General features: G+C 43.6%; 1 protein-coding gene across 2 annotated transcripts in view; it reads right to left on the reverse strand.

Moving 5' to 3' along the window:
* Positions 1 to 8420: 8420 nt before the first annotated feature.
* The window catches only part of POGLUT3 (protein O-glucosyltransferase 3), a 41303-nt gene continuing 25786 nt past the window's right edge, over positions 8421 to 23937 (reverse strand). For both annotated transcript variants that reach the window (XM_073583093.1, XM_073583092.1), the window contains 5 exons: positions 22277 to 22493; positions 20061 to 20257; positions 17469 to 17663; positions 13653 to 13757; positions 8421 to 9006 (listed from right to left, as the gene is read on the reverse strand). In XM_073583093.1, coding sequence (XP_073439194.1) covers positions 8878 to 9006; positions 13653 to 13757; positions 17469 to 17663; positions 20061 to 20257; positions 22277 to 22493 — 843 coding nt within the window. In that variant the 3' untranslated portion in view covers positions 8421 to 8877. The remainder of the gene's footprint in view (positions 9007 to 13652; positions 13758 to 17468; positions 17664 to 20060; positions 20258 to 22276; positions 22494 to 23937) is intronic.

A 23937-nucleotide genomic window follows, 5' to 3' on the forward strand; every position in this document is an offset into this window, starting at 1 on the left:
AAATACTCCATTCAGTAGTCTGGCAAATACTCTCATTTCATTACTAACGATGGTTGTCAGTCACCTGACAGCTCGCCCTCCTGACTCCCCCACACACAGGGAGGCTCGGCACTGGCAGCAGCTTGTCTAGCTGGAGAATAAGAAGACCATGCATTTGCATCTACTGTAAGGCTGAGTTCACATGTAGCGTTTTTTCCGCGGCGGTTTTAAACGCGCGATTTTGCGCGAAAACGCGAAAAATAAGCATCCCATGCATTCCTATGTGATTCCGCAATGCTGTACTAATGCTGTGTTTTTTTCCGCGGCGGAATCGCTTCGTGGTAAAAAACGCAGCATGCTCATTAATTTAGCGGAATCGCGGCGATCCCGCACCCATAGGAATGCATTGTTCTGCTTACTTTCCGCATGTGGCTGTGCACACCATGCGAAAAGTAAGCAGAACATTTGCGGATGGTACCCACGGTCCGGAGGAGAGGAGACTGTCCTCCAGGCTCTGGGTACCATATCCCTGTAAAAAATAGAATTTAAAATAAATTTGCGATTCATTGCGAATGTCCGCGAGACGTCGCGATCCCGCGAGAACGGACGCCATCGCGGTCATTCTCGCAAAGGATTACTGGGACCGGGAGCGTGGCGAGAGGCGGGAAGGCTGGCGGGACGTCGGAAGGTAAGAATAACAATATATATTTTTTTTTTATTATTTTTTACATCCTATCTTTTACTACTGACACTGCATAGGCAGCATCAGTTGTAAAAAGTTGGTCACACTCGTCAAACACTATGTTTGATGAGTGTGACCAACCTGTCAATCAGTTCTCCAAGCGATGCTACAGATCGCTTGGAAAAACGCTAGCATTCTGCAAGCTAATTACGCTTGCAAAACGCTAGTTTTTCCGCGGGAAAATCGCGGGAATTTAAAATGTGATTTTCCCGCGGAATGGAATCCGGAATTCTCGCGGTAATTTCCGCAAGAGTTCTGCTACGTGTGAACGTAGCCTAAGATGCGATCATGTGAGAGTTTGGGGCCCCCATACATGTAAGATGGTCAGTTGATCAACCAATTTTGTCAGGCTTAGCCCATCTTAACCCACCTTAACAGGACTCCCCGTTTGGTGCGGGTTCCATTGCTGAGCCCCCACCTTTCCAGGCACATGACAGCTGATCTATACAGCTGACATGTGCCCGCAACAGCCACGGGTGGAATCGCCATCCACCCACGGCTCTTAGCCCATTAAATGCCACTTTCAACCTCTGACAGCAACATTTAACTCGTGCTTACCGGAAGTGCGTCGTACGTCCCGCCCATCGGTGACCCCGTCACATGATCACAGGTCAATGATGGGTTGGCATGACAACTAGAGGTCTGCAGCAGACCTCTATGGGTGTCATTGCCGGCTAACTTTGAGTACCGCCCCGTTAGCAGCGCTCATAGCAAGTGAGCATTTCTACTACACACAGGTGATCTGATCATCACATGTGTGTAGCGGAGGCAATCAAAGTAGTGAAGCTTCTAGTCTCCCAGAGACTATTGAAGCATGCATAAAGTAAAAAAATTAGTTTTTAAAAATAAAAAAAAATTATAAAAGTTCAAATCACCCCCCTTTCGCCCCATTTAAAATAAAACAATAAAAAAAATCAAATATACACATATTTGGTATCGCCGCGTTCAAAATCACCTGATCTATCAAAATAACAAAAGAATTAACCCGATTGCTAAACGGTGTAACAATAAAAACATTCAAAATGTCAGAATTACTTTTTTTGGTCGCCGCTACATTGCAATTAAATGCAGTAATGGGTGATCAAAAGAACTCTGCACCAAAAGGGTATCAATAAAAAATGTCAGCTCGATGCGCAAAAAATAATCCCTCACCCAGCCCCAGATCACGAAGAATGGAGACACTACGGGTATTGGAATATGGCGCTTTTTTTTTTCTTTTAACAAATTTTTTATTTTTTTTCACCACTTATATAAAAAAAAACCTAGACATGTTTGGTGTCTATGAACTCGTAATGACCTGGAGAATCATAATGGCAGGTCAGTGTTAGTATTTAGTGAACAACTTTTTTTGCAATTTCACCGCACTTGGAATTTTTTTCCCGTTTTCCAGTACATGATTTGTAAAAAACAATGGTGTGGTTCAAAAGTACAACTTGTCCCGCAAAAACACATGGCCATATTGACAGAAAAATAAAAAAAGTTATGGCTCTGGGAAGAAGGGGAGCGAAAAAGGAAAACGCAAAAATGGAAATAACTCTGGCCTTGAAGGGGTTAATGTGTTTGAGCGCTCAAGTCTTCGTCTCTGGTCAACGTTTCATGTTCTTATGACCAATGAAGGATCAAGATGGGAATCTCTGATGTGTGGCTTCCCTCCAAATATTTGCACGCACATGAATCCACTGTTTTCCTGAAGAGGCCATACAGATCAGTGGTGGTCGTCGAGTTGGACGTCACTTTTACAGGGTCACAATGTTGTAAAAATACGGCGCAGACTAGTGCATGCTGCATTTCTCTTTTCACACACACCATTGGTCTAATGTGAGAAATCACTGATAAGCACAGTCACCCTGGGTTTTTATTTGTTCAGTGACTGTACATTGAGCGTACTAATGGAAAATTCAGCCGTGTGAACCTGCGCTTATCAATAGTACAGAGAAGAAGATGAGCAGATTAATATATAATATTGTGGTAAATGATTAAGTGCAACCTGTACTTTAGTCATGTAAATCTATGCTCTTTCTATGCTTAGGTGTCCAGTAGGTGGCGCTACTCAGTTTTACAATGAAGGTTGTCACCAGGTAGCACCGCCCACTGGACTACTAAGCAAATAAAATAGCGGGGATTTGTATGATTATAATACATACAATACTGACTTCTTTTCCTAAAAAAATAGTATATTATCATAAAATCCTAGAATGGTAGAGTTGGAAGGGACCTCCTGGGTCATCGTGTCCAACCCCTGCTCAAAGCAGGATTCACTAAACCATCCCAGACAAATGTCTGTCCAGCCTCTGTGTGAAGACTTCCATTGAAGGAGAACTCACCACCTCTCGAGGCAGCCTGTTCCACTCATTGATCCCCCTCATCAGCTCATCTCCTCCTACTCTATACTTTAATAAGCTGCCCACAGGTCAGACAGCATGCTAAACATGACAGGTCGCCTTTACGATAAGGCTGCACACCGATTTTGTCTGCGACTCAGGTCGGGCCGCTAAAAATCATTCTTTGCGGTTACTACATTGCCGAGTCATGTAGGTGAACTGGTTTCATCCTTCTGTGACTTGTCTCACGATTATGGCAGATGACAACGTGAAACCATTCACCGGCATAACAGTGCGATGAACGGGCTGCAGAGCGATCTTTGGCCCCATTGGTAGTGCACTAGTAGGTGGTGGAATGGGGGTGCTATGGGGAGCGCTGGCAGGTTAGTGACATAACGGGCAGTGGCGCTGTCCTTGTCCTGACTGATCGGCTTTCTCTTCTGTGGTGCAGAAGATTCGATACGTGCCCAAATAACCTGACGCCACCATGTTCTACTCATAGGCCACAGTTATTGTCTTCGTCACAAGATGAGAAAGGACTCTGGGTAACACGGACGGGAACAATGATTATTGCGCCTCAGAATCTCAACAGTCTATAATTAATTGCATGTTATGCAACCGATCTTATGCAATAAATACATCTCGGGCCGCCAAGGGCTGAGACTGAGTCACAAGACATATTTCTTTTTACTTTAATAAGGTGTGTCGAGCATAGTGATTGAAGTGTGAGCATAGTATGTGCTGCAGGAGAACATCAAAAGTGGCCTCCTGGTCCTGACATTCTGTCACCTGCAAATATCCTACCCTAACATGACTTCACGAAGAAAGGACTACCTATAGATTCCTATTAGACACTTTTGTTGTATTGCCTCATTCAAGACGGAGCTCGCCTCCCCAGAAGAATTAAAGGGGTTGGCCACTTTATCTTTATTGTAATTAAAGGGCATGTTTCTGCGTGGCATTTACTAATATATAAAGTATTACAGGTTCTCCTCCTTCGGCCGGAGTCACACTAGAGAGAAATACGGACGAGTGCCATGCGAGAAAAAAAAATCGCACAGCACTCGGACCAATGTTAATTAACTTATTGGGCAACTCCCATCATCCTATTTTCTCGCCCGTATTATACGAGCGGGTGAAATCGCAGCATGCTGTGATTTGCACCATATTACGCCCGTGACTCGCCAAAGCAAGTCTATGGGGCTGATAAAAAAACGGATTACACAGGGATCATGTGTCTGACTTGCGAGAAAGGCGCACTGGTGTCCTTTAGAAAAGCCGGCAATTCAGTGCGGTGTACAGTAAGATCACACTGAAAAATAGAATAGATAGCATACATGTACAGTTAGGTCCATATATATTTGGACAGAGAAAACATTTTTCTAATTTTGGTTCTAGACATTACCACAATGAATTTTAAACAAAACAATTCAGATGCAGTTGAAGTTCAGACTTTCAGCTTTCATTTGGGGGTATCCACATTAACATTGGATGAAGGGTTTAGGAGTTTCAGCTCCTTAACATGTGCCACCCTGTTTTTAAAGGGACCAAAAGTAATTGGACAATTGACTCCAAGGCTATTTCATGGACAGGTGTGGGCAATCCCTTCGCTATGTCATTCTCAATTAAGCAGATAAAAGGCCCAGGGCTGTGGAGTCGGTAAGCCACAGTTGCGACTCCGACTCCTGGATTTTATCAGGCTCCGACTCCGACTCCTTCATAAATGGCCAATTCATAACAACAAATTTACTGTTGTAAAATATTAAACATCGTGCTTATTCAGTTTCTCACCATCATATAAGTAATCAGACCACTTAGAGCAAAAACTACATTTATTAGAATACATTTAGAATATAGCAAATAACTTTTATAAACTTTTCTAAACTGTAAGTAAATATGCAATAAACACTTTTATGCAGTTAATAAGAAGAAATCTATAAATTTGTCCTCAGAAAAAGTATTGCCTCTGTCAGATCCTCCTTCATGGATGCCCTCAAATCTGATCTAATTATTTTGAGAGCAGAGAACAACCTCTCTACACTAACTTGTGTTGGTGGCAAAGCAGTAACCACTCGGGCAACATCTCTGACAATGTCAGGATACAGAGGAATCGCTTGTTGCACTGTTATTTTTGATGAACGGTCAAATTTCTCAATTTCTTTTAGTGCACATGAAAAATTCTGCTGAAATGTACTGGCTGTGTTCCTTGATGGGGATGACTCTTCTTCTATGCGGGAACGCTTTGCACGGTCCTTGTGATCCAAGTATTTTTCGAAATTAAATTCTTCATCAGTTGATGATGAGGGTGAAGATGTGGCAGGACGACCAAATTCTTCTTGTTCCTCCTGACTGTTCTGCAACCCTTTCATCCTTACTGCTATTTCAAACAGAGCTTCTTTTCCTTTACTTAGCTGTTGATCATCTAGAAGAATCCGATGCATTGGGTCTACATAAACAGCTGCCAAAAGAATGTTATTTTGTAATAGTAGCTCCTCTCTCCGTTTCATTGATGTAGCAATGCCACTTGCAATTAACCCTCCTCTTTGGGACAGGCGAAACATCAGGTTCTTCCACTCCTTTAAGAAAATACCTGGAGTTAAGTCCACTGCTTGTAATTTTTTAGTCACTGTAAATGGGTGCTCTAGCAATTTTTCCAGCTCAGTCACCTGATTCCACTGACTTTCATTTAGCGTCAGTTGAGGGTTAGCCATGTCTACAAGAAAGGTTTTCAGTTCAACCAAGCGCTGAATCATTAAGTAAGTACTGCCCCATCGTGTGGCTTGATCAATAATTGCCCCTTTTCCAGCACGTCTCTTCAAAATTGAGTCAACTTTAGGGGTTCTGGCAACAGTAGCCAATTTTCTCACCTTGCCAATCAGTGCAGCAGCATGTCCTTCTTGCAGACTGTCTCTTATAGCCAGCTGTAGCGTATGCACAACACAGCGCATGTGATGAATGAAAGAACATATTGACACAGTTTCAACAAGATCATCTAAACTATCATGTTGCTGTTCATCTGAAGCAACTTCAGTTTGCTCCTCAGTTACAATACTGTGTTCCTCTATTTCAAACATTTCTGTGTCTGTGGACCCAGAATGTTCTTCTAGCTGCTGGTCACCATCATTACTCTCATTCATTAGCTTAATAGTACTTATCATATTTGAAGCATTGTCAGTTACGACAGAAAGAACTTGCTCTTTTTTAAGTTCATAGTCTTGCAGAACCTTTTCCACCAAGACCTGGAGAAACTCACTGGTGTGATGAGCTTTGGTGTCTTTTACTGCCAATGTCTTGGTAACTATTTCATTTTTGTCACAAACAAATCGGACATTGATGGCAAAATAGTTCACTCTGTGACGTGTGCAGGCATCCATTTTAAGAAACAGAAAGCGTCCCTTGAGAGTTTTTTTAAGTTCTTCCTTTTGTTTAAAAGCTTCTTCGATTACTAATTTTCTAATACTCTCTCTCTCCAGAGAAACACCAAGCTTGCGGGCCATTTCCCCATTCAGACACATAAATGCTGGTCATGAAAATAAGAAATAGGCACACTATCCTTTACAACAAGCTCTATGATCTGTTTTTTAAATGTATCTACTGTCATTGTCACAGTAACTTTGTCACTGACAAAATATCTTGCAACTGATGGCTGCAAAGTTCTCTGCTCCTTTGTTTGGCTGGAAGAGCTGGGCACTGGTTCATTGGTTTGGATGCAGTCTTTCTCATCCACTGCTTTCAGTACTTCTGGATGAAAGCGCTGTAAATGTCTCTTTAGATTAGAAGCTCTGGTAGGAGCATTTTTATATTTGCCTGAATATGCACTCATCTTGGCTTCACAGCATTTGTTTTCGTCTGGATCATTTGTCATACACTGACAGACATAATGTTTTCTATCTTGAGTGATGGTGAAATGTTTATTAAAGCAAAGAAGTGGAATATTCTTGAATGGCCAAGTCAGTCACCTGATCTCAACCCAATTGAGCATGCATTTCACTTGTTAAAGACTAAACTTCAGACAGAAAGGCCCACAAACAAACAGCAACTGAAAACCACCGCAGTGAAGGCCTGGCAGAGCATCAAAAAGGAGGAAACACAGCGTCTGGTGATGTCCATGAGTTCAAGACTTCAGGCAGTCATTGCCAACAAAGGGTTTTCAACCAAGTACTAGAAATGAACATTTTATTTACAATTATTTAATCTGTCCAATTACTTTTGGTCCCTTTAAAAACAGGGTGGCACATGTTAAGGAGCTGAAACTCCTAAACCCTTCATCCAATTTTAATGTGGATACACTCAAATGAAAGCTGAAAGTCTGAACTTCAACTGCATCTGAATTGTTTTGTTTAAAATTCATTGTGGTAATGTCTAGACCAAAATTAGAAAAATGTTGTCTCTGTCCAAATATATATGGACCTAACTGTATACACATAGTATAGGTATATACTCGCGTATAAGTCGAGATTTTCAGCCCATTTTTTGGGGGCTGAAAGTCCCCCTCTCTGCTTATAAGCGAGTCATATACCAGGGGGTCGGCGGGGAGCGGGGGTGTCCGATCATACTTACACCCTCCCGGTCTCTGCCGCCTCCCCACTTCTCCCAGGTCTCCCATCCTTCCTGCAGTGGTCACGTGGTACCGCTCATTAAAGTCATGAATATGCGCATCAGGAGAAGTCTGGCGCCTGCGCACTGCAGTATTCTGCTCTGCCCTCAATAGGGCAGAGCAGTGCGCCTGCGCTGGAACCACTACAGGAAGGGAAGAAGCGGACGGCATCTTATGAAGATGGGAGGTGCCGCAACACCCATCGGACCGGACCGCCCCCTCCCTTGAGTATAATCTAACATGTTTTTCTTATCTTTCAGGTTACATCGGGGGCTTATCTACAGCATTACAGAATGCTGTAGATAAGCCCTGATGTCAATGCCAGCAGCTGATAGGCCAAAAAAGGGTGACAGATCCCCTTTAAAGAGCAATGTAATGTTTAATAGTTTTTTATATCTCGAGGCACTTTAATTGGTAGGTGTCTCGGTTCTGAGACCCCACTGAAAGCACAAGACCTCCTGAAAGTGCACAGCTTGGTAGATGGGAGCTCATAACTCCATCCTGAGCACTAGCACGGAGCGAAGAACAGATTTACTAGAAAGCCTAGGATTACCTGGACCTCCAACGACATGCCAGAAATTAAAGTGCCTTGAAAAAAAAACTATATAAAAAAATGTTAAAAGTTTAATTATTCTTTATTGGAATCTGCGGCGTTTTCTGTACGGAGTCAGAAAGAATAATGGACTTACTTGGATAAAGCTGATAACTTTCTGAAGGGATAATGTTATGGAGTACAGAGAATCCGTCCGGTGAAACGACTGAGCGATAATGACGAAATAAAGAACATATAAAATCATATTTTATTAAAAATTCATTACAAAACTGTAAATATAAATTTGTATATTTGCAGCATTGACAATACACAAAGTCAACTATATCTTCATGATTACTTTGTGATGATGCATTTTTCCTTCCCTTTTAAACACGGAGTTTTTTTCAAGATGTCGTGATGATGATCGGCAGTAAAAACATAGTCCGCGGTCCTATCAAACATGGCAGGAGCAGCTATGTATGTGTACCTGTATGCATCCCACTGGATCAGGCTTATGCAGGGCGTTATAGCCCTTTTTCTGGAATATCAGACATGTCTGTAGGTATACGAGACTGGACCTCAGATAAAATAACAAAGGAACGATTGTGCTTGGCTGAAGGCAGCCGCTCTCCGGGAGACCATAATGCCCATCACTGGCCATCTTCGTACAGTATCACTTTTTCATCATTCAGTGCGACGCCATAGACTATAACTCGTCTTTACTCTCAGTCTTCCTTCTGTGACAATTACAGGTGGTGGAGTTATCATCCGGCTGAGGAACGTGTTCCATCTTGTCACGGATTTCGGGTCGGCCTATTTGGCGCTTGGCATATGTCTAAAGAAAATGAGATCTACAGAGTCAGTGCATAAGCAAGACAAACAAAAAAAAATCAAATCAGCCAAAAATATAATAAAAAAATTAATAAATAAAAAGAATGCAAAAGCCCCAAAAATCTCTTGCAATTTTTTCCAGGTACCCCCGACGATCCTGAGAAACAGGTGACATATGACTTTCAGATTGGGAGTCAAGTAGAAAGATACGGTCACTGATTGGAAAACCTTATTCCTCAATCTCCAACCAGTGCAAAAATCCAATTAATAGCCACAGTATTATTCATATTATTTGCAATGACTTGTTTTTTTTGCTCTTTTAGAATATTTATAGAATAGAACTCTGCATATTTGTTTGGGAAAATCTGCTGCATATTACAGTGCCAGTGATTTTATTAAATCTCATGCTGAAATACAAATCTGCGACGTAAATTTACGGAAACTAAGGGTCTGAGATCCGCAGCCTGTAGGTGTGAGTTTCCACCTTCTCGATGGGGGAAAGTGACCGATGCGTTGGAATGATATCCACAGTAATAAATACCGCTGGTGGTATGCCGCAAATAGATTCCTTAGGGTAAGAACGCATACTGTAGGTTTGCAAAAATCTGTAACCTAAATTGGACAGAGTTGCAAATCTGACACCCACAACCTGTCAATTTATCCTTTGATTTGTTTTCTTTTCATCCATGACTTTTTCCCCCCTCTCAAAATGCAGCATATTCTAAGTTTTTAATGCAGCTTTTTGAGCCAAACCCAAGAGAGGATTTAGCCCCTTGCCAACATCAGGCGTAATAGTACGCCAATGTCGGACTCCCTCCCTTTGATGTGGGCTCTGGCGCTGAGCCCACATCTTTCCCAGCACGTCAGCTGTTTTAAAAAGCTGATATGAGCCCGGAACAGCAGAGTGTGGAATTGCGATCCACCTATGGCTATTAACCTGTTAAATGCCGCTGTCAAACACTGACAGCGGCATTTAACATGCACTTCAGGCCATCGCGCCGGAAATCCATGACTCCTGGAGACCTCTAAGGTTGTCACTGCCGGAATGCTATGAGCGCCGCCTGGTGGTCAGCGCATATGTAGCAGAGACGATCGAGTTGTGCCAGCCTCTAGCCTCCTATGGAGACTACTGAAGCATGCCAAAAGTGGAATAAAGTTTTTAAAGATATAAAAAAAAATACATAAAACTTCAAATCACCCCCCTTTCGCCCCATTCAAAATAAAATAAAAAAAAAATCAAACATCACATATTTGGTATCGCCACATTTAGAATCGCCCGATCTATCAATAAAAAAAAAGGATTAACCTGATCGCTAAACGGCGTAGCGAGAAAAAAAGTATTTTTTGGTCGCCGCAACATTGCATTAAAATGCAATAACGGACGATCAAAAGATCGTATCTGCACCAAAATATCATTATTAAAAACGTCAGCTCAGCATGCAAAAAATAAGCCCCAACCCAACCCGAGATCACGAAAAATGGAGACGCTACGGGTATCAGAAAATGGCACTTTTTTTTTGTTAACAAAGTTTGGAATTTTTTTTCACCACTTAGATTAAAAAAACCTAGAAATGTTTGGTCTCTATGAACTCGTAATGACCTGGAGAATCATAATGGCAGGTCAGTTTTAGCATTTAGTGAACCTAGTTCAAAAGCAAAACAAAAACAACTGTGGGATTGCACTTTTTTTGCAATTTCACTGCACTTGGAAATTTTTTCCGTTTTCCAGTACATGATATGTTAAAACCAATGGTGTTGTTCAAAAGTACAACTCGTTCCGCAAAAAATAAGCCCTCACATGGCCATATTTATGGAAAAATAAAAAAGTTATGGCTCTGGGAAGAAGGGGAGCGAAAAACGAAAACGCAAAACCAAAAATACCTTTGGTCATGAAGGGGTTAAGGTGAGTGGGAATTCACTTAGGAATTCCAACCTAAAGCCTCATTCAGACGTCTGTAAATCATGTTTATTCATGTAATCATGTATTTAGTGATGAGTGAACGTGCTGGGATTAGGCGTTATCTGCCATGCTCGGGTGCTAACTGAGTGTCTTCGACGTGCTCGAAAAATATGTTCCAGTCCCTGTAGCTTCATGTCTCGCGGCTGTTCGACCGCCACAACACATGCAGGGATTGCCTAACAGGCGTGAGACATGCAGTCGTGGGGACGCAAACAAATTATTTGAGCACACCGAAAACACTCGGTTAGCACTTGAGCATCCTTGGATGTGTAGTACCCAGCCCCGGCCTCTATCAGAAGATGGAGCAGCTCCACAAGTGAGTACTTGCGGGCCGCTGCCAACACCTAGCAACTGATCGGTGGGGGTGCCGGGTGTCGGACCTCAACCGATCAGACATTGATTGTCAAGATCAGGATATCATAGGGGCTCTTTCCCTATCCCTCAAGCTAGGGTGCACCCTAGTCTATTCTTCTCTTCGGATTACTTCTGATGGTGAAGACGCCGGGGCCACATGCCTTGCTGTGCTGCTATATAAGCCATAATCTGTCTCCACCCTCGCTCAGAGAAGTGGGGAGTAGTAGTGTATAAGAATACACCAACCAGACAAACAAAGCAAGACAGACAGGAATAAATGAAAATACCAATCATACAAATGTGCACTCAAAAATGACAGAAAGGAACACCGGGAAGTAGAGGGAGGAAAAACCAAATAAGAGAGGAAGAGGATATGCACACAGACAAATCACCAAGCAACAGTCTTCTGAACAACACTCCAAATGCCTCCTCAAACAACCAACACCTGAAACTCCAGAACAAGGCAGTATAACTAGCTTTGAAAAAGAACTACTCCAGTTCGAAACGCGTTGCCTCAGCATTGGTGTGGCTTGTCCGCTACTTTCTGTTTTTATGTCCAATACATTTTTCTAAAAATTTGGAAGCTGAATTAAAAAATTTTTTTTGGACTTTTGGACGTGAGACTACACGGAATTCGTGCTTTCACGCACCACTAAGCCAAGGCAGGTCAGCTGGTTTATTCATTTTTTATCTGAGTATAAAACTAACACTGGCAATCCCTTAATGCCAGAGGCGAGTATACATAGCAGAGGGGAGTGGCTAACACTGAACAGCTCAGACCATCAAAACAGGAAAGCTTCATAAGCTCTCAACTGAGCATATTAACCCTTGCGCTGCTAGCAAAGAAAAACCCACAGTATTTAATAGAAAGGTGAAGTGCTTCTAACCCGTGCAAGAGCACATGAAATCGAACGCTACAGCCTTCTGGCCCGTATCCCGGTAACATTGATGACCTATCTATGGATAGGTCATCAATGCTAAAGTAGTGGACAACCTCTTTAACCCCTTAAAGACCGTAAATGTACAAAAAAACGACAGCTGTTAAGGGGCCTTATTTCCTCAATGCCTGTCATGATTCATTTTTGGATTTGTGGCAGCTCTAGTTCCATTATGATTTAAATGAAGCTTTTTTCCTTGCAGGACCAGCGGGGGTTAATATCAGTTTCCCTCGCTGGCAATCTGTTGTAACTGCAGAGTTGTTAGGTCAGCTGATGTGGGTGGTGACCACTACCACCATCCTTTAAATGGTCACCTGATGCATCAGCTGACTGTCGGTGATAGAGCAATCTACAGTGACCAAGCCTGGAGTAAGGAGCTTGCTGGCTGCTGTGGTGTATCAGCCGGTTTTGTGAGTTCGTGATCCTGGTGCCTTTATTTTGATGTGCGGTGCCTTGCAGCAGAGGAAGTTGTAAAGCTAAGTTGTGTTATTACCCCGTCATTCTCATGTTTGTCTCTGTCCCCTGTGTTGTACTATCTGCAGTGCTGATGCTAGCATCCTTACTGGCCAGTGTACTAGCCAGAGCAGTGTGAGGTGACAGCGAGGGACAAGGTTCCTGACAGCAGTGGGGGGAAGGACCCACTTAGGGCGTTAGGGGAGTGCAGGGTCAGGCTCAGGTTTGAGCAGGAAGTGACCATTCCTCATTTCTCTATTGGTAGGGCCTTCCTCACCCCTTTACCATACCGTTGTGTGTCGTACTGTCCGCCGACCGATCCCCTCCCCCCCCCGTTGGGTCATCATATATCGTGACAATGCCGTTTTAACACGGTGATCGGGAATAAGAGTATAGCGCTCCTCCAGCGTCAGACATTCTCTGGGATTTCAGGTATCGGGGTTAACTGAGACCCTGTAGAATACGATCAGGGATGGTTTTTCCAGTCTCTGATCACGTGATCGCCGTTATTCAAAGAATAACGTCACTGTGGTAATAAATATTTGATTTAAGGGCGTAAAAATTTAAAGTTTCAAAATGGTTAAAAAATGTTCACATTTTTGTAAAATTTTCGATATTTTCATAAATATATACAAATCATATTGACAAAAATTTTCCAATATGTCTCTAAAAACATCTTAGAATCACTGGGATCTATTGAAGTGTTCTCGAGTTCTTACCACATAAATTGACACTAATCAGATTTAAAAAATTTGGCCCGGTCATTAAGGTTAAAATTAGTTCCGTCACTAAGGGGTTAAGTAGATTTTTTTTATACTGTATATCATTATGAGACCAGACAATCCCTTTCCATATATATTTGTATTGATTATTTGCTGTGGTGATTGTAGATACAGATATATAGACCACATTGTATAAGATGTTGTTTCTTTTCATACTTCTTACCTGGAATACTTTATAATAGTAGCAGTATAGTCTATGAGGTTGCAGCAGGTCCCTGGCGAGAGACTGACCTTCCTTGGCTATCTTCTTCATCTCGTCATCATTCTCCTTGAAGATTAATTAGTTTTAGCAAACAATTAAGAAAATCGTTCTAAAATCAATATATGTACATGATATATAGTCATAGGCTGATAGACAGAATTTTACAGGTTGAAAGGTAATATCAATCATCACAAAATGACTGTTCAAACCAAGCCAAGGTGCTCGCTGAAGCCTTGGTGTGGCCAAACAGTTCTGCACTTTCCAAAGACAGATGGAAAACAAGTAGGTAGGATGTTGCACTGAATTACTCGGCCACACGAAGAGTCACCGAGGGCATGTGCTTGGTTTGATAAGTCAGTTTGAGCTGGCAGACTCCCTTTAGGCTATGTGCCCACAATGCGATTTTTAAGCGTTTTTGCCTCGATTTTCGGCGTGAAAACGCTTAAAAATCGTGTACAGAACGCCCACCATGCATTCCTATGGCATTCCGCACATGCTGTGCTAATGCTGCGCTTTTTTCCGAGGCGGAATCGCCTTGCGGAAAATAATCGCAGCATGCTCATTCTTTCGTGCGGAATCGCAAAGAATTGCCGCGATTCCGCACCCATAGGAATGCATGAGAATCGCTTACTTCCCGCATGTGGCTATGCCCACCATGCGGGAAGATAAGCGTCTCATGTGCGGTTGGTACCCACGGTGTGGAGGAGAGGAGACTGTCCTCCAGGCCCTGGGTACCATACCCCTGTAAAAAAAAGAATAAAAAATAAAAAATCGGGGTATATTTACCTTCCAACGTCCCGCGCTGCATTCCCGGCCTCAGCGTTCCCAGTAATGCCTTGCGGCACGGTCCAGTGATGACGTGGTCTCGCGTGATTCTAGCGGTCTCGTGAGATCACTATAGCAACGCGAGACCAACGTCATCACAGGTCTCGCAAGGCATTACTGGGAACGGGAGCGTCGCTGAGGCTGCGCGGGACGTCGGAAGGTAAATATACCCCGATTTTTAATTTTTTTATCATTTTTAACATTCTATCTTTTACTATTGATGCCGCATAGGCGGCCTCAATAGTAAAAACCTGGTCACACTTGTCAAACACTATGCTTGACGAGTGTGACCAACCAGTCGATCACTTTCCAAGCGATGCTTCAAATCGCTTGGAAAGTGCTTGAATATCGCACGCGAAAATCGCGGCAAAATCGGGAACATAATCGCGGTCAAATCGTGCGGAAAAAAAACGCGCGATTTCTGGGAAGGAGTCCGGTTTTCAGCGTCCGGAGTTAAACGCAACGTGGGCACATAGCCTTAAAGTGGGTGTTCAAATTATGCCCAACCCACTGAATCCATATAATGGGTACGTTGGTGGCCCAACAGCATATGTAATGGGAAAAAAAGGGTTGGGCAGGTCCAATTTCAATTGTGCAATGTGATGCAAAGGGGAGGAGACTTAAACGCCTTGCATGATCCTCTAGGACATTAAATATGTAAATTGCATCTTCAGAGAGGAAGAGGACTTGAACGCTAGTGTCTTCTTTTGGATGTAGCCATTATCAACCCTTTAACGAGCCTTGAAATATGACTTACAGTGGGTACGGAAAGTATTCAGACCCCTGTAAATTTTTCACTCTTTGTTTCATTGCAGCCATTTGGTAAATTCAAAAAAGTTCATTTTTTTCTCATTAATCTACACTCTGCACCCCATCTTGACTGAAAATAAATAGAAATGTAGAAATTTTTACAAATTTATTAAAAAAGAATAACTGAAATATCACATGGTCATAAGTATTCAGACACTCATATGTAAGTCACATGCTGTCCATTTCCTTGGCTCTACTCCTTCATTGGAGTCCAGCTGTGTTTAATTACACTGTTAGGACTTGATTTGTAAAGGCACACACCTGTCTATATAAGAACTCACAACTCACAGTGCATGTCAGACCAAATCAGAATCATGAGGTCAAAGGAACTGGCCCAGGAGCTCAGAGACAGAATTGTGGCAAGGCACAGATCTGGCCAAGGTTACAAAAGAATTTCTGCAGTACTCAAGGTTCCTAAGGGCACAGTGGCCTCCATAATCCTTAAATGGAAGACATTTGGGACCACCAGAAGTCTTCCTAGATCTGGCCGTCCAGCCAAACTGAGAAATCTTGGGAGAAGAGCCTTGGTGAGAGAGGTAAAGAAGAACCCCAAGATCACTGTGGCTGAGCTCCACAGATGCAGTCGGGAGATGGGAGAAAGTTCCACAAACTCAACTATCACTGCAGTCCTCCAGCAGTCGGGCCTTTATGGCAGAGTGGCCCAACGGAAGCCTCTCCTCAGTGCCAGACATATGAAAGCCTGCATAGAGTTTGCTAAAAAACACATGAAGGACTTCCAGACTATGAGAAATAAGATTCTTTGGTCTGATGAGATGAAGGTAGACCTTTTGGTGATAATTCTAAGCGGTATATGTGGAGAAAACCAGGCACTGCTTATCAACTGTCCAATACTATCCCAACAGTGAACACGGTGGTGACAGCATCATGTTATGGGGGTGTTTTTCAGCTGCAGGGACAGGACGACTGGTTGCAATTGAAGGAAACATGAATGTGGCCAAGTACAGAGATATCCTGGATGAAAACCTCTTCCAGAGTGCTCTGGACCTCAGACTTGGCCGAAGGTTCACCTTCTAACAAGACAGTAACCCTAAGCACACGGCTAAAATAACAAAGGAGTGGCTTCAGAACAACTCTGTGACTATTCTTGACTGGCCCAGCCAGAACACTGACCTAAACCCAACTGAGCATCTCTGGAGAGACCTGAATATGGCTGTCCACCAACGTTCACCATCCAACCTGACGGAACTGGAGAGGATCTGCAAGGAAGAATGGCAGAGGATCCCCAAATCCAGGTGTGAAAAACTTGTTGCATCATTCCCAAGAAGACTCATGGCTGTACTAGCTCAAAAGGGTGATCCTACTCAATACTGAGCAAAGGGTCTGAATACTTATGACCATGTGATATTTCAGTTTTTCTTTGTTAATAAATTTGTACAAATGTCTACATTTCTGTTTTCTTTTGTAGTCAAGATGGGGTGCAGAGTGTACATTAATGAGAAAAAAATGAACTTTTTTTTTAATTTACCAAATGGCTGCAATGAAACAAAGAGAGAAAAATGTAAAGGGGTCTGAATACTTTCCGTACCCACTGTAGTATAGGTGGCCCTAGAGTTCAAGAGCTTTTCCTCTCTGAAGCGACAATTTGCATCTTTTGTAATGAGTGTGCATGTTTATGGGGTGTTTAGATGGAATACCTGGTGGCCACGTGAGCATTTGGTTTTTGATGCTCTCCTCATGTCTAAGGATAGATGTTACTCATGGGAAGTTTGTTTTTTTTTTTTTTTTGGGGGGGGGGGGTTCTGCATTGCTCTTTGTCGCCCCCGCCTGAGAATGAGCTGCAATAGCAGCGGGGGATGGAAAGTGACAACTGCTCAAAGCTTTTTGTTGGCTATTCTACATTTCAAAAATTCTTGAGCACGAACCTGACCTTAACTTTACCAGCACTACGTATCACCCCATGTGGCATCCTATAGGAAAAAACATGGTCCTGATCCTGAATGTATATACCCTCCAATTTACAGCTTGGAACTCGTTTCTACTAGTAGTCAGGGGTTGTGAACTAATGGCAAGTGATATAAGGGATATTCCAGAGGCAAACAAGAGACCTGAATAGATATACAGTGACATAAGCAGGTGTTTAAAAATACAATAAAAAACTATAGAATAAACTTTTCCACTTACCTTTGCCCACTTTATCTTGTCTAGCAAATCCCCCAAGTGTCGTTTTATGGGGATATAATGTTTCCCTGGCTTTAGGTTACTGTAGAAGTGCTCGTAATATTGGGAGTCCTGCTTCAGGACCAGGCTGTCCCCCAACATGAGATACGGAAACCTGTACGCAGCCACGGTCCCGTCCACGTTCACCTGGTATTTGTACTGTGAAAAGCAGAAAAAAAAACTATGTTGCTATCAAAACTCTTAATAAAAAGGGGATAAAACAGAAAATATCAAACTTTTTTTTTTTTTAGTTTTACTTTTTCTTAACAAGAGGCCTCTTTTCGCTATGGGCTGTATATGGCTTCACGCCACCGAATTATTCAATTGGCTGCTCCACCAGACACAGCCCATAAACGGTCCTGACTTTAGGGAAGACGAAGAAGAAGCAAACAAAGGAGTAAAAATATAAGAAAATATTTGCAATAATATATGTGTAAACTTCTAATAAATCTCATAGATTGTAGCTTGTGAGCGCGGCCCTCACTCCTCTCTGTATCTGTTGACTTTATGTGTTTTTCTGTAATGTCTTGCAGAATGCAGAAAATTTGTTAACCTACCCATAAAGTACGTCAAATAGTAAGGTGCTATCTGAGCATGCTCTGGTGCTAACTGAGTGTCTTCGGTGTGTTCGAATAATATGTTTGAGTCCCCGCGACTGCAGTCTCGCGGCTGTTCGACAGCCGCAACACATGCAAGGATTGCCTGACAAACAGATTGTTAGGCGTCGGGTTTCTGCAGCTGCACAGCAGGAATCCAGAGCCTTGCATCCAGTGGTCTCCCATTCTCCACCGACCGCTCAGGAGCCTGCACAGCAATCTCGGCGTCCCAGACGCTCTGCTCTGACCAGCTCTGTAGGACTGGTTGTTGCTGCCACCTCTGGGTCAGTGACAGCAGCACAGGCTGTCCTTCAGCAAGCCACTCCAGAGGCTAAGTCCTCTCGTCCCGCTACTGGGCATGCTCACGAGACGATCTCCCATTGGAGATCGGGAGTCACGTGCTCAGGTCCTTCTCCTGATCTGATTGGTCCATCTCAGAGATCTGGAAGGTCTCGGCAGCGCACCGCTATAAAAGGCCCGCATTGCCGCTCGGCCATGCGCTAGTATACTCTTCTTGCTAGATGTGTGAATGGTGATGGATGTATGATTCTGGTGACTGACTTATTAAGATTTCCCCTCCCTCTGATATTACGCATGTGGACAGGGAACGACAGAAAGAGTCAGCGCCAGTCAGTGGCAAACCTTAGGCCACTGTGCACACTGCACCTCTACACTAGCGTCCGGTGGTGTCACGGCTCTCACGGCACTAATCGCATAGCGGCTGTGTCTGCCGCCGCGCTGCATTCAGCAGCACTTACCGGCGTCCGACAGGCTCAGTGTTTATGTTTATGTTACAGCGCCTCTGTGAGTTAACAGAGTCCGCTCTGCGCACATCGGGTGACGTTGAACCCGTGCGCATTATACCGCCATATAGCGCGTCTGCCATTGTCTAGCAGCGGTTTTAACACCTACTGCACGGTGGACCCCGAGCGGCGCGTTCCGACGTCCCTAACACAGATATACTAACGTATTCTTACTATAAGAATTCATGGGACAATATCTGTTCAATTCTTTTTAAAAAAAGTTTAAACTCAATTTCACCAATCCTGATTATCTGCTCCTCAGTGTCCCTTCTCCCTGCTCAGAAAAAAAAGTGCACCCATCAGGCAGGTGTCACGGGTGTGTCAGACAGTCATCCTGGATCCGGCCGTAGAAGGTCATTGCGGTTAGCTCTATAAGCACCTTCTTAATTTTTGTATCTATGTTATGAAGTGATATTCTTCTCCCGCTAGGACCCAACAGTTACCTCCACCTCCTGCTGCTAATTAGCACACCTTTGCTGAAGGTTTAAATACATTCAGTATCTTCAGCATGGAGCTGGCGTTAGTTCAATTTCCCTCTGTCTTGTTGGAAGTAATAGCAGTCGGCTAGTTTCTTCTCGGAGTACTCTTGGAGGATTGCTGGCGGGATATCTCGGTGGTATTCTCAACCTAAGTGTATCCCCTCGCTCATCCACCCTGTCTTTAGTTCTAGTGGGGCCTTCACTATCCAGGGCCTATCTCTAGGGTCAGGCAAGGATTAGGTTCCTGCTCAGCGATAGATACAGAACCTATTTAAGGACATTTAGAGCAGACAGGGTGTTGTTAGATCTGGCTAGGGGTCTCCACTCCCCCTTCTCTAGTGTTTGGGCTTCTCCCTCTCCCGTTGTTGTGTACCTTACTTCTCCCTCACCCAGAGTGACAGCAGGGTGGTTGATGACTGATTACATTTGGACTAATGAAATCTGTCACTCTGTAGTTGCAGGCATGAAATGCTCATAGGTTTTACAGCCATTTTAACATGAAGTTACAAAGTAAGTATACCAGCTCCATCAGGGCTAAGATAGCTATTTAATAACGTGTGCAGTTTGTATTGTCAAATCTGCTGGCAGATCTACTTTAAGAAAAAAAAAAATTTAACCAGACCTAATAAATTCTGTGAACTCTAGATGTGGAACGTCACTTGGAAAATTAAAATTTACCTTAAAGAAATCGAAGAATCCAATGAGTGGCGCTTTTCCCAACTTTTTCTCCATTTCTCGGAAGAAAAAGTAACCAGTGATCCCTGCATCTAGCAACTCGAGATTCATTTTAGACATCTGCACTAACTGCAGACGCTCCTCTCGGCTGTCTCGCCCTCTGAAAAAGGCCTGTTCAGTTTTATTGTCCCATGAAGGACCTGAAAAAGAACAAAAATTGAGTTTTTATTGTACACATTAATGATAACACTGCTTCACAAAGGGGTTCTCTGCTTGAAACATCCCTACTTCTTAATAGGGTCCCTGATATTAATCCCAAAGTATCTTTCAGCTCAGACCCCAGAGATTAGCTATGATCTGGGGACAAACCTCACAGAGTTCAGTTTCCCTACAGCGCCATCGCAGGTTGCATCAAAAGTTTCTAAAGATTGCGTTATATATTTTTTATTGATCCTGAAATTTAATGACAATTGCACTACCAATTGTGCAGGTTTTACAGCTAAAATCTCCCACTATTCATTGCTGGCTTAGTGTCTGTACAGAGCTCTGGCGCTCAACATTCTGGGAAGTGTTCGCTTCCCAACAGGCAATGCACAGCCATCTACTAAGTTATTAACAGTTAGTAAGTTAGTAAGCTCGTTAACAGCTTTCAATGATGAGGTCACGGGGATACCGGGACAGAGAGTGACCAGAAGATCGCGGCATCTGGTTACACAAATCCTGAATGTATTAGATCTGTTTCACCTTCCTATTAGCAGTGCAGGTTTTCCTTGCTCTGTTATTGCAAGGAAATCAGTTCTGTCTACCTCCTGGAGCTTTCCATTCTGAATTGTCTCAGCTGTTCTGTGTTGGCCGCTCCCCTCTGGTACATATGCTAACAACTTGCACTAGGGATTTGCTGGTGATAGTTACAACTTCCTGGTTTGGTGGTGATGGAGAGTTCTGAATTAGTGGCAGTCGGTTGATGTAGTTTACAGGAGATATCTGTGTGGATTTGGTATTGTGTGTTTATCCTAATCCTCTTCCATTTGGTTTACTCCTCCTACTGTTCCCTTGAGTTCCACTCAGTTGTTTGGTGAGTGTATTTGTATGATTGTAGTTTTCTTTTATCCCTGTCTGTTTTCCTTGTCTGTCAGATTTGTGTTATCCTATAAATGTTTGTTCTACATTGCCCTGGTTGGGGGAGGAAACAGATCAGGATATAGGAGCATAGCAAGGTAGGAGATACCAGCATCTCCTCGATCACGGGTAATATGGGGTACAGGGATAGCCTAGGTTCCTCCTGGCTTGAGGGACAAGGAATGAGCCAGAGGGACACTGAGGTGCTTTCAATCAGGCTAGGTGCGATTCAACAGCAAGGAGGAGGCACATTGAGGAGTTTTAAAGAAGGCCAAGTAAGTGGAGATTCAGCAGCAGCAAGGAGGAGGGACACTGAGAAACTGTCAATCCGGCTGGGTGGGCTGAGATTCAGCAGCAGCAGAGAGGAGAATGGAGGAGCCATCACTCAAGCTAGGTGGGAGGAGACTGAATTTGTAAAATTCAAAAATGATTTTACAGAGATTCTGACATGGGTTTACAATGTGAATACACCAGCCTTAGGCTGTGTGCACACGCTGCGGATTAGGTGCGGATTCATCCGCGCGGATTTTGTAAAATCCGCAGGTGAAACCGCAGGTCAAAAGACCTGCGGTTTTACCTGCGGATTGCTCTGCGGTTTTGTCCTGCGGTTTTTCATCTCCTCAATAGAGGAGATGGCAAACCGCAGGAGAATCCGCAGAAAGAATTGACATGTCAATTCTTTCTGCGGATTGAAAACCGCAGATAATCCGCGCGGAAAATTCCGCACCGTCTGCACTGCGGTTTTTGATTCCCATAGGGAATCATGGTACTGTACACCGCAGCAGAAACTGCTGCGGGTCCGCAGCAGCCAAAACCGCTGCGGAACCGCAGCAAAATCCGCAGCGTGTGCACACAGCCTAATCAGGTGCAACAGATCTATTTTTACAATGTATGCAGTGCGATTGTGCAATCTGGTGACAGATCCACTCTAGGTACAAAGTCACTCAGCTTCTTACACAGAATATATCTATCTATGAGCTGTAAAACAGGGCACAAAAATTCCAGAGATTGCTTTTCAAGTATGGATGGCAGTAGGATAACACCATACTTCAGAAATAAAGTATGAAACCATATAGAGGCCTGAACCTATGGCTACTTACCTGTGTGGCCTTGGATGGAGAGTAGGTCATTGGTAACACCACGAAGCGCTTCTAATGTAGAATGAGTAATGTCATATGTAGGTAGAATAATGTCTCTAGAATCAGAAGATCCACACCAAGAAATCATAGGCAGAGGACCAGGGGTGGCATTTGCCTTTCGATTTTCCACCGGCCAATCACCCACATTGATGTAAAACTCCACGTCAGGTAGTCGAACCTAAAGAAAGGTTAGAGGTTTATTACTTTCACTAACTTCAGAATAATTGTAAACACCTCTGCTCCGAGGAGACATTTCACGGAAACCTCCAAGTTTTGAAAATACAGTGGGTATGGAAATCAAGCAAAAAAGTTCCAGCAACAAACATCCAAATCAGATTGTTGAATAGACGTTAAAACTTCATCTTTATTGCAATGCCTTTAAAAACATGATGTTAAAATTGTAAATCCAGGGGATTACGCATTTTGCACAAAAATGTTCTTAGTCATAGCCATAGTCTATTCCAGTCCATAGCCATTGTCTATTCAACAATCTGATTTGGATGTTTGTTGCTGGAACTTTTTTGTTTAATTACCACAGCCGCTTTTTCCGAGCACCATCCTGGAGTCCACACCCAAAGCCACAGGAATTCATCTAATGGTGAGCTGAATACCTTTTTTTTTCTTCTATATTGATATAAGTGGTGTGATAAAACACTCCGGGATCGCCTTTGCTGGGGTCAAAGGTCACGTGCGTTCAGCATGAAACTCAGGCGCAGAGCTGGGATTCGTGTATAACTGACCCTGGGTCAGGTTTATTAATGGTGAAAGCAATGCATAAAGAAATAAAACATAAAACAAATCCTTGCCTGTCCGGCACTAACTAAACAAGGTACCACCTAACTACCAACTGGCGGGCTTCTCCCGTCCAGCCAAACCACAGTTGCAGTGGGCACTGCTTTCACTCACGTGTGTCTCTCACACAGACAGGCTCTCTGTGTTCCCAGGCTGAGACACTCACACAACCACCTGGCATCCTTTTATATCCACCTCCCATTATTCATTAGTAAGCAGGTGCGATACTGACCAGACTAGGCCACATAGGAAAGGAATCTGGGCGAGATATACCTGCCCTCATCCACTATTCCCACATGATTCTCACATATCCCCCCCTCTGCTCAGACCACTCCGGTCGAGCAATGACACCCGCCAAACAGTGCACTCGGGACAGGGCATCTGCATTCCCAATCTGTACCCCTGGGCGGTGCTCCACCGTAAAAGTGTAGGCCTGCAGGGCAAGGAACCACCGGGTCACCTGGCTGTTCCGTTCCTTGTTCAAGTGCATCCACTTGAGAGGGGCATGGTCAGTGATCAGCCTGAACTTTTGGCCCACCAGGTAATATTTGAGGGCCTCTAGAGCCCACTTAATGGCGAGGCACTCTTTTTCTATGACTGCATACCTTTGCTCATGTTTATTCAGTTTCCTGCTGAGATAGAGGACTGCGTGTTCCACTCAGTCCCTCACTTGTGAGAGTACGGCCCCGATACCGGTATCAGAGGCATCCGTTTGTACCACAAACTCGCTGCGGAAGTCCAGAGTCACCAGTACGGGCTGAGAGCAAAGTGCCCGTTTTAGGCTATGGAAGGCTTCTTCAGCCGCTAAACTCCATTTAATCATGACGGAG

This window comes from Dendrobates tinctorius, unplaced genomic scaffold, assembly GCF_039654945.1.
Source record: "Dendrobates tinctorius isolate UK_male_01 unplaced genomic scaffold, ASM3965494v1 ptg000075l, whole genome shotgun sequence".
NCBI lineage: Eukaryota > Metazoa > Chordata > Amphibia > Anura > Dendrobatidae > Dendrobates > Dendrobates tinctorius.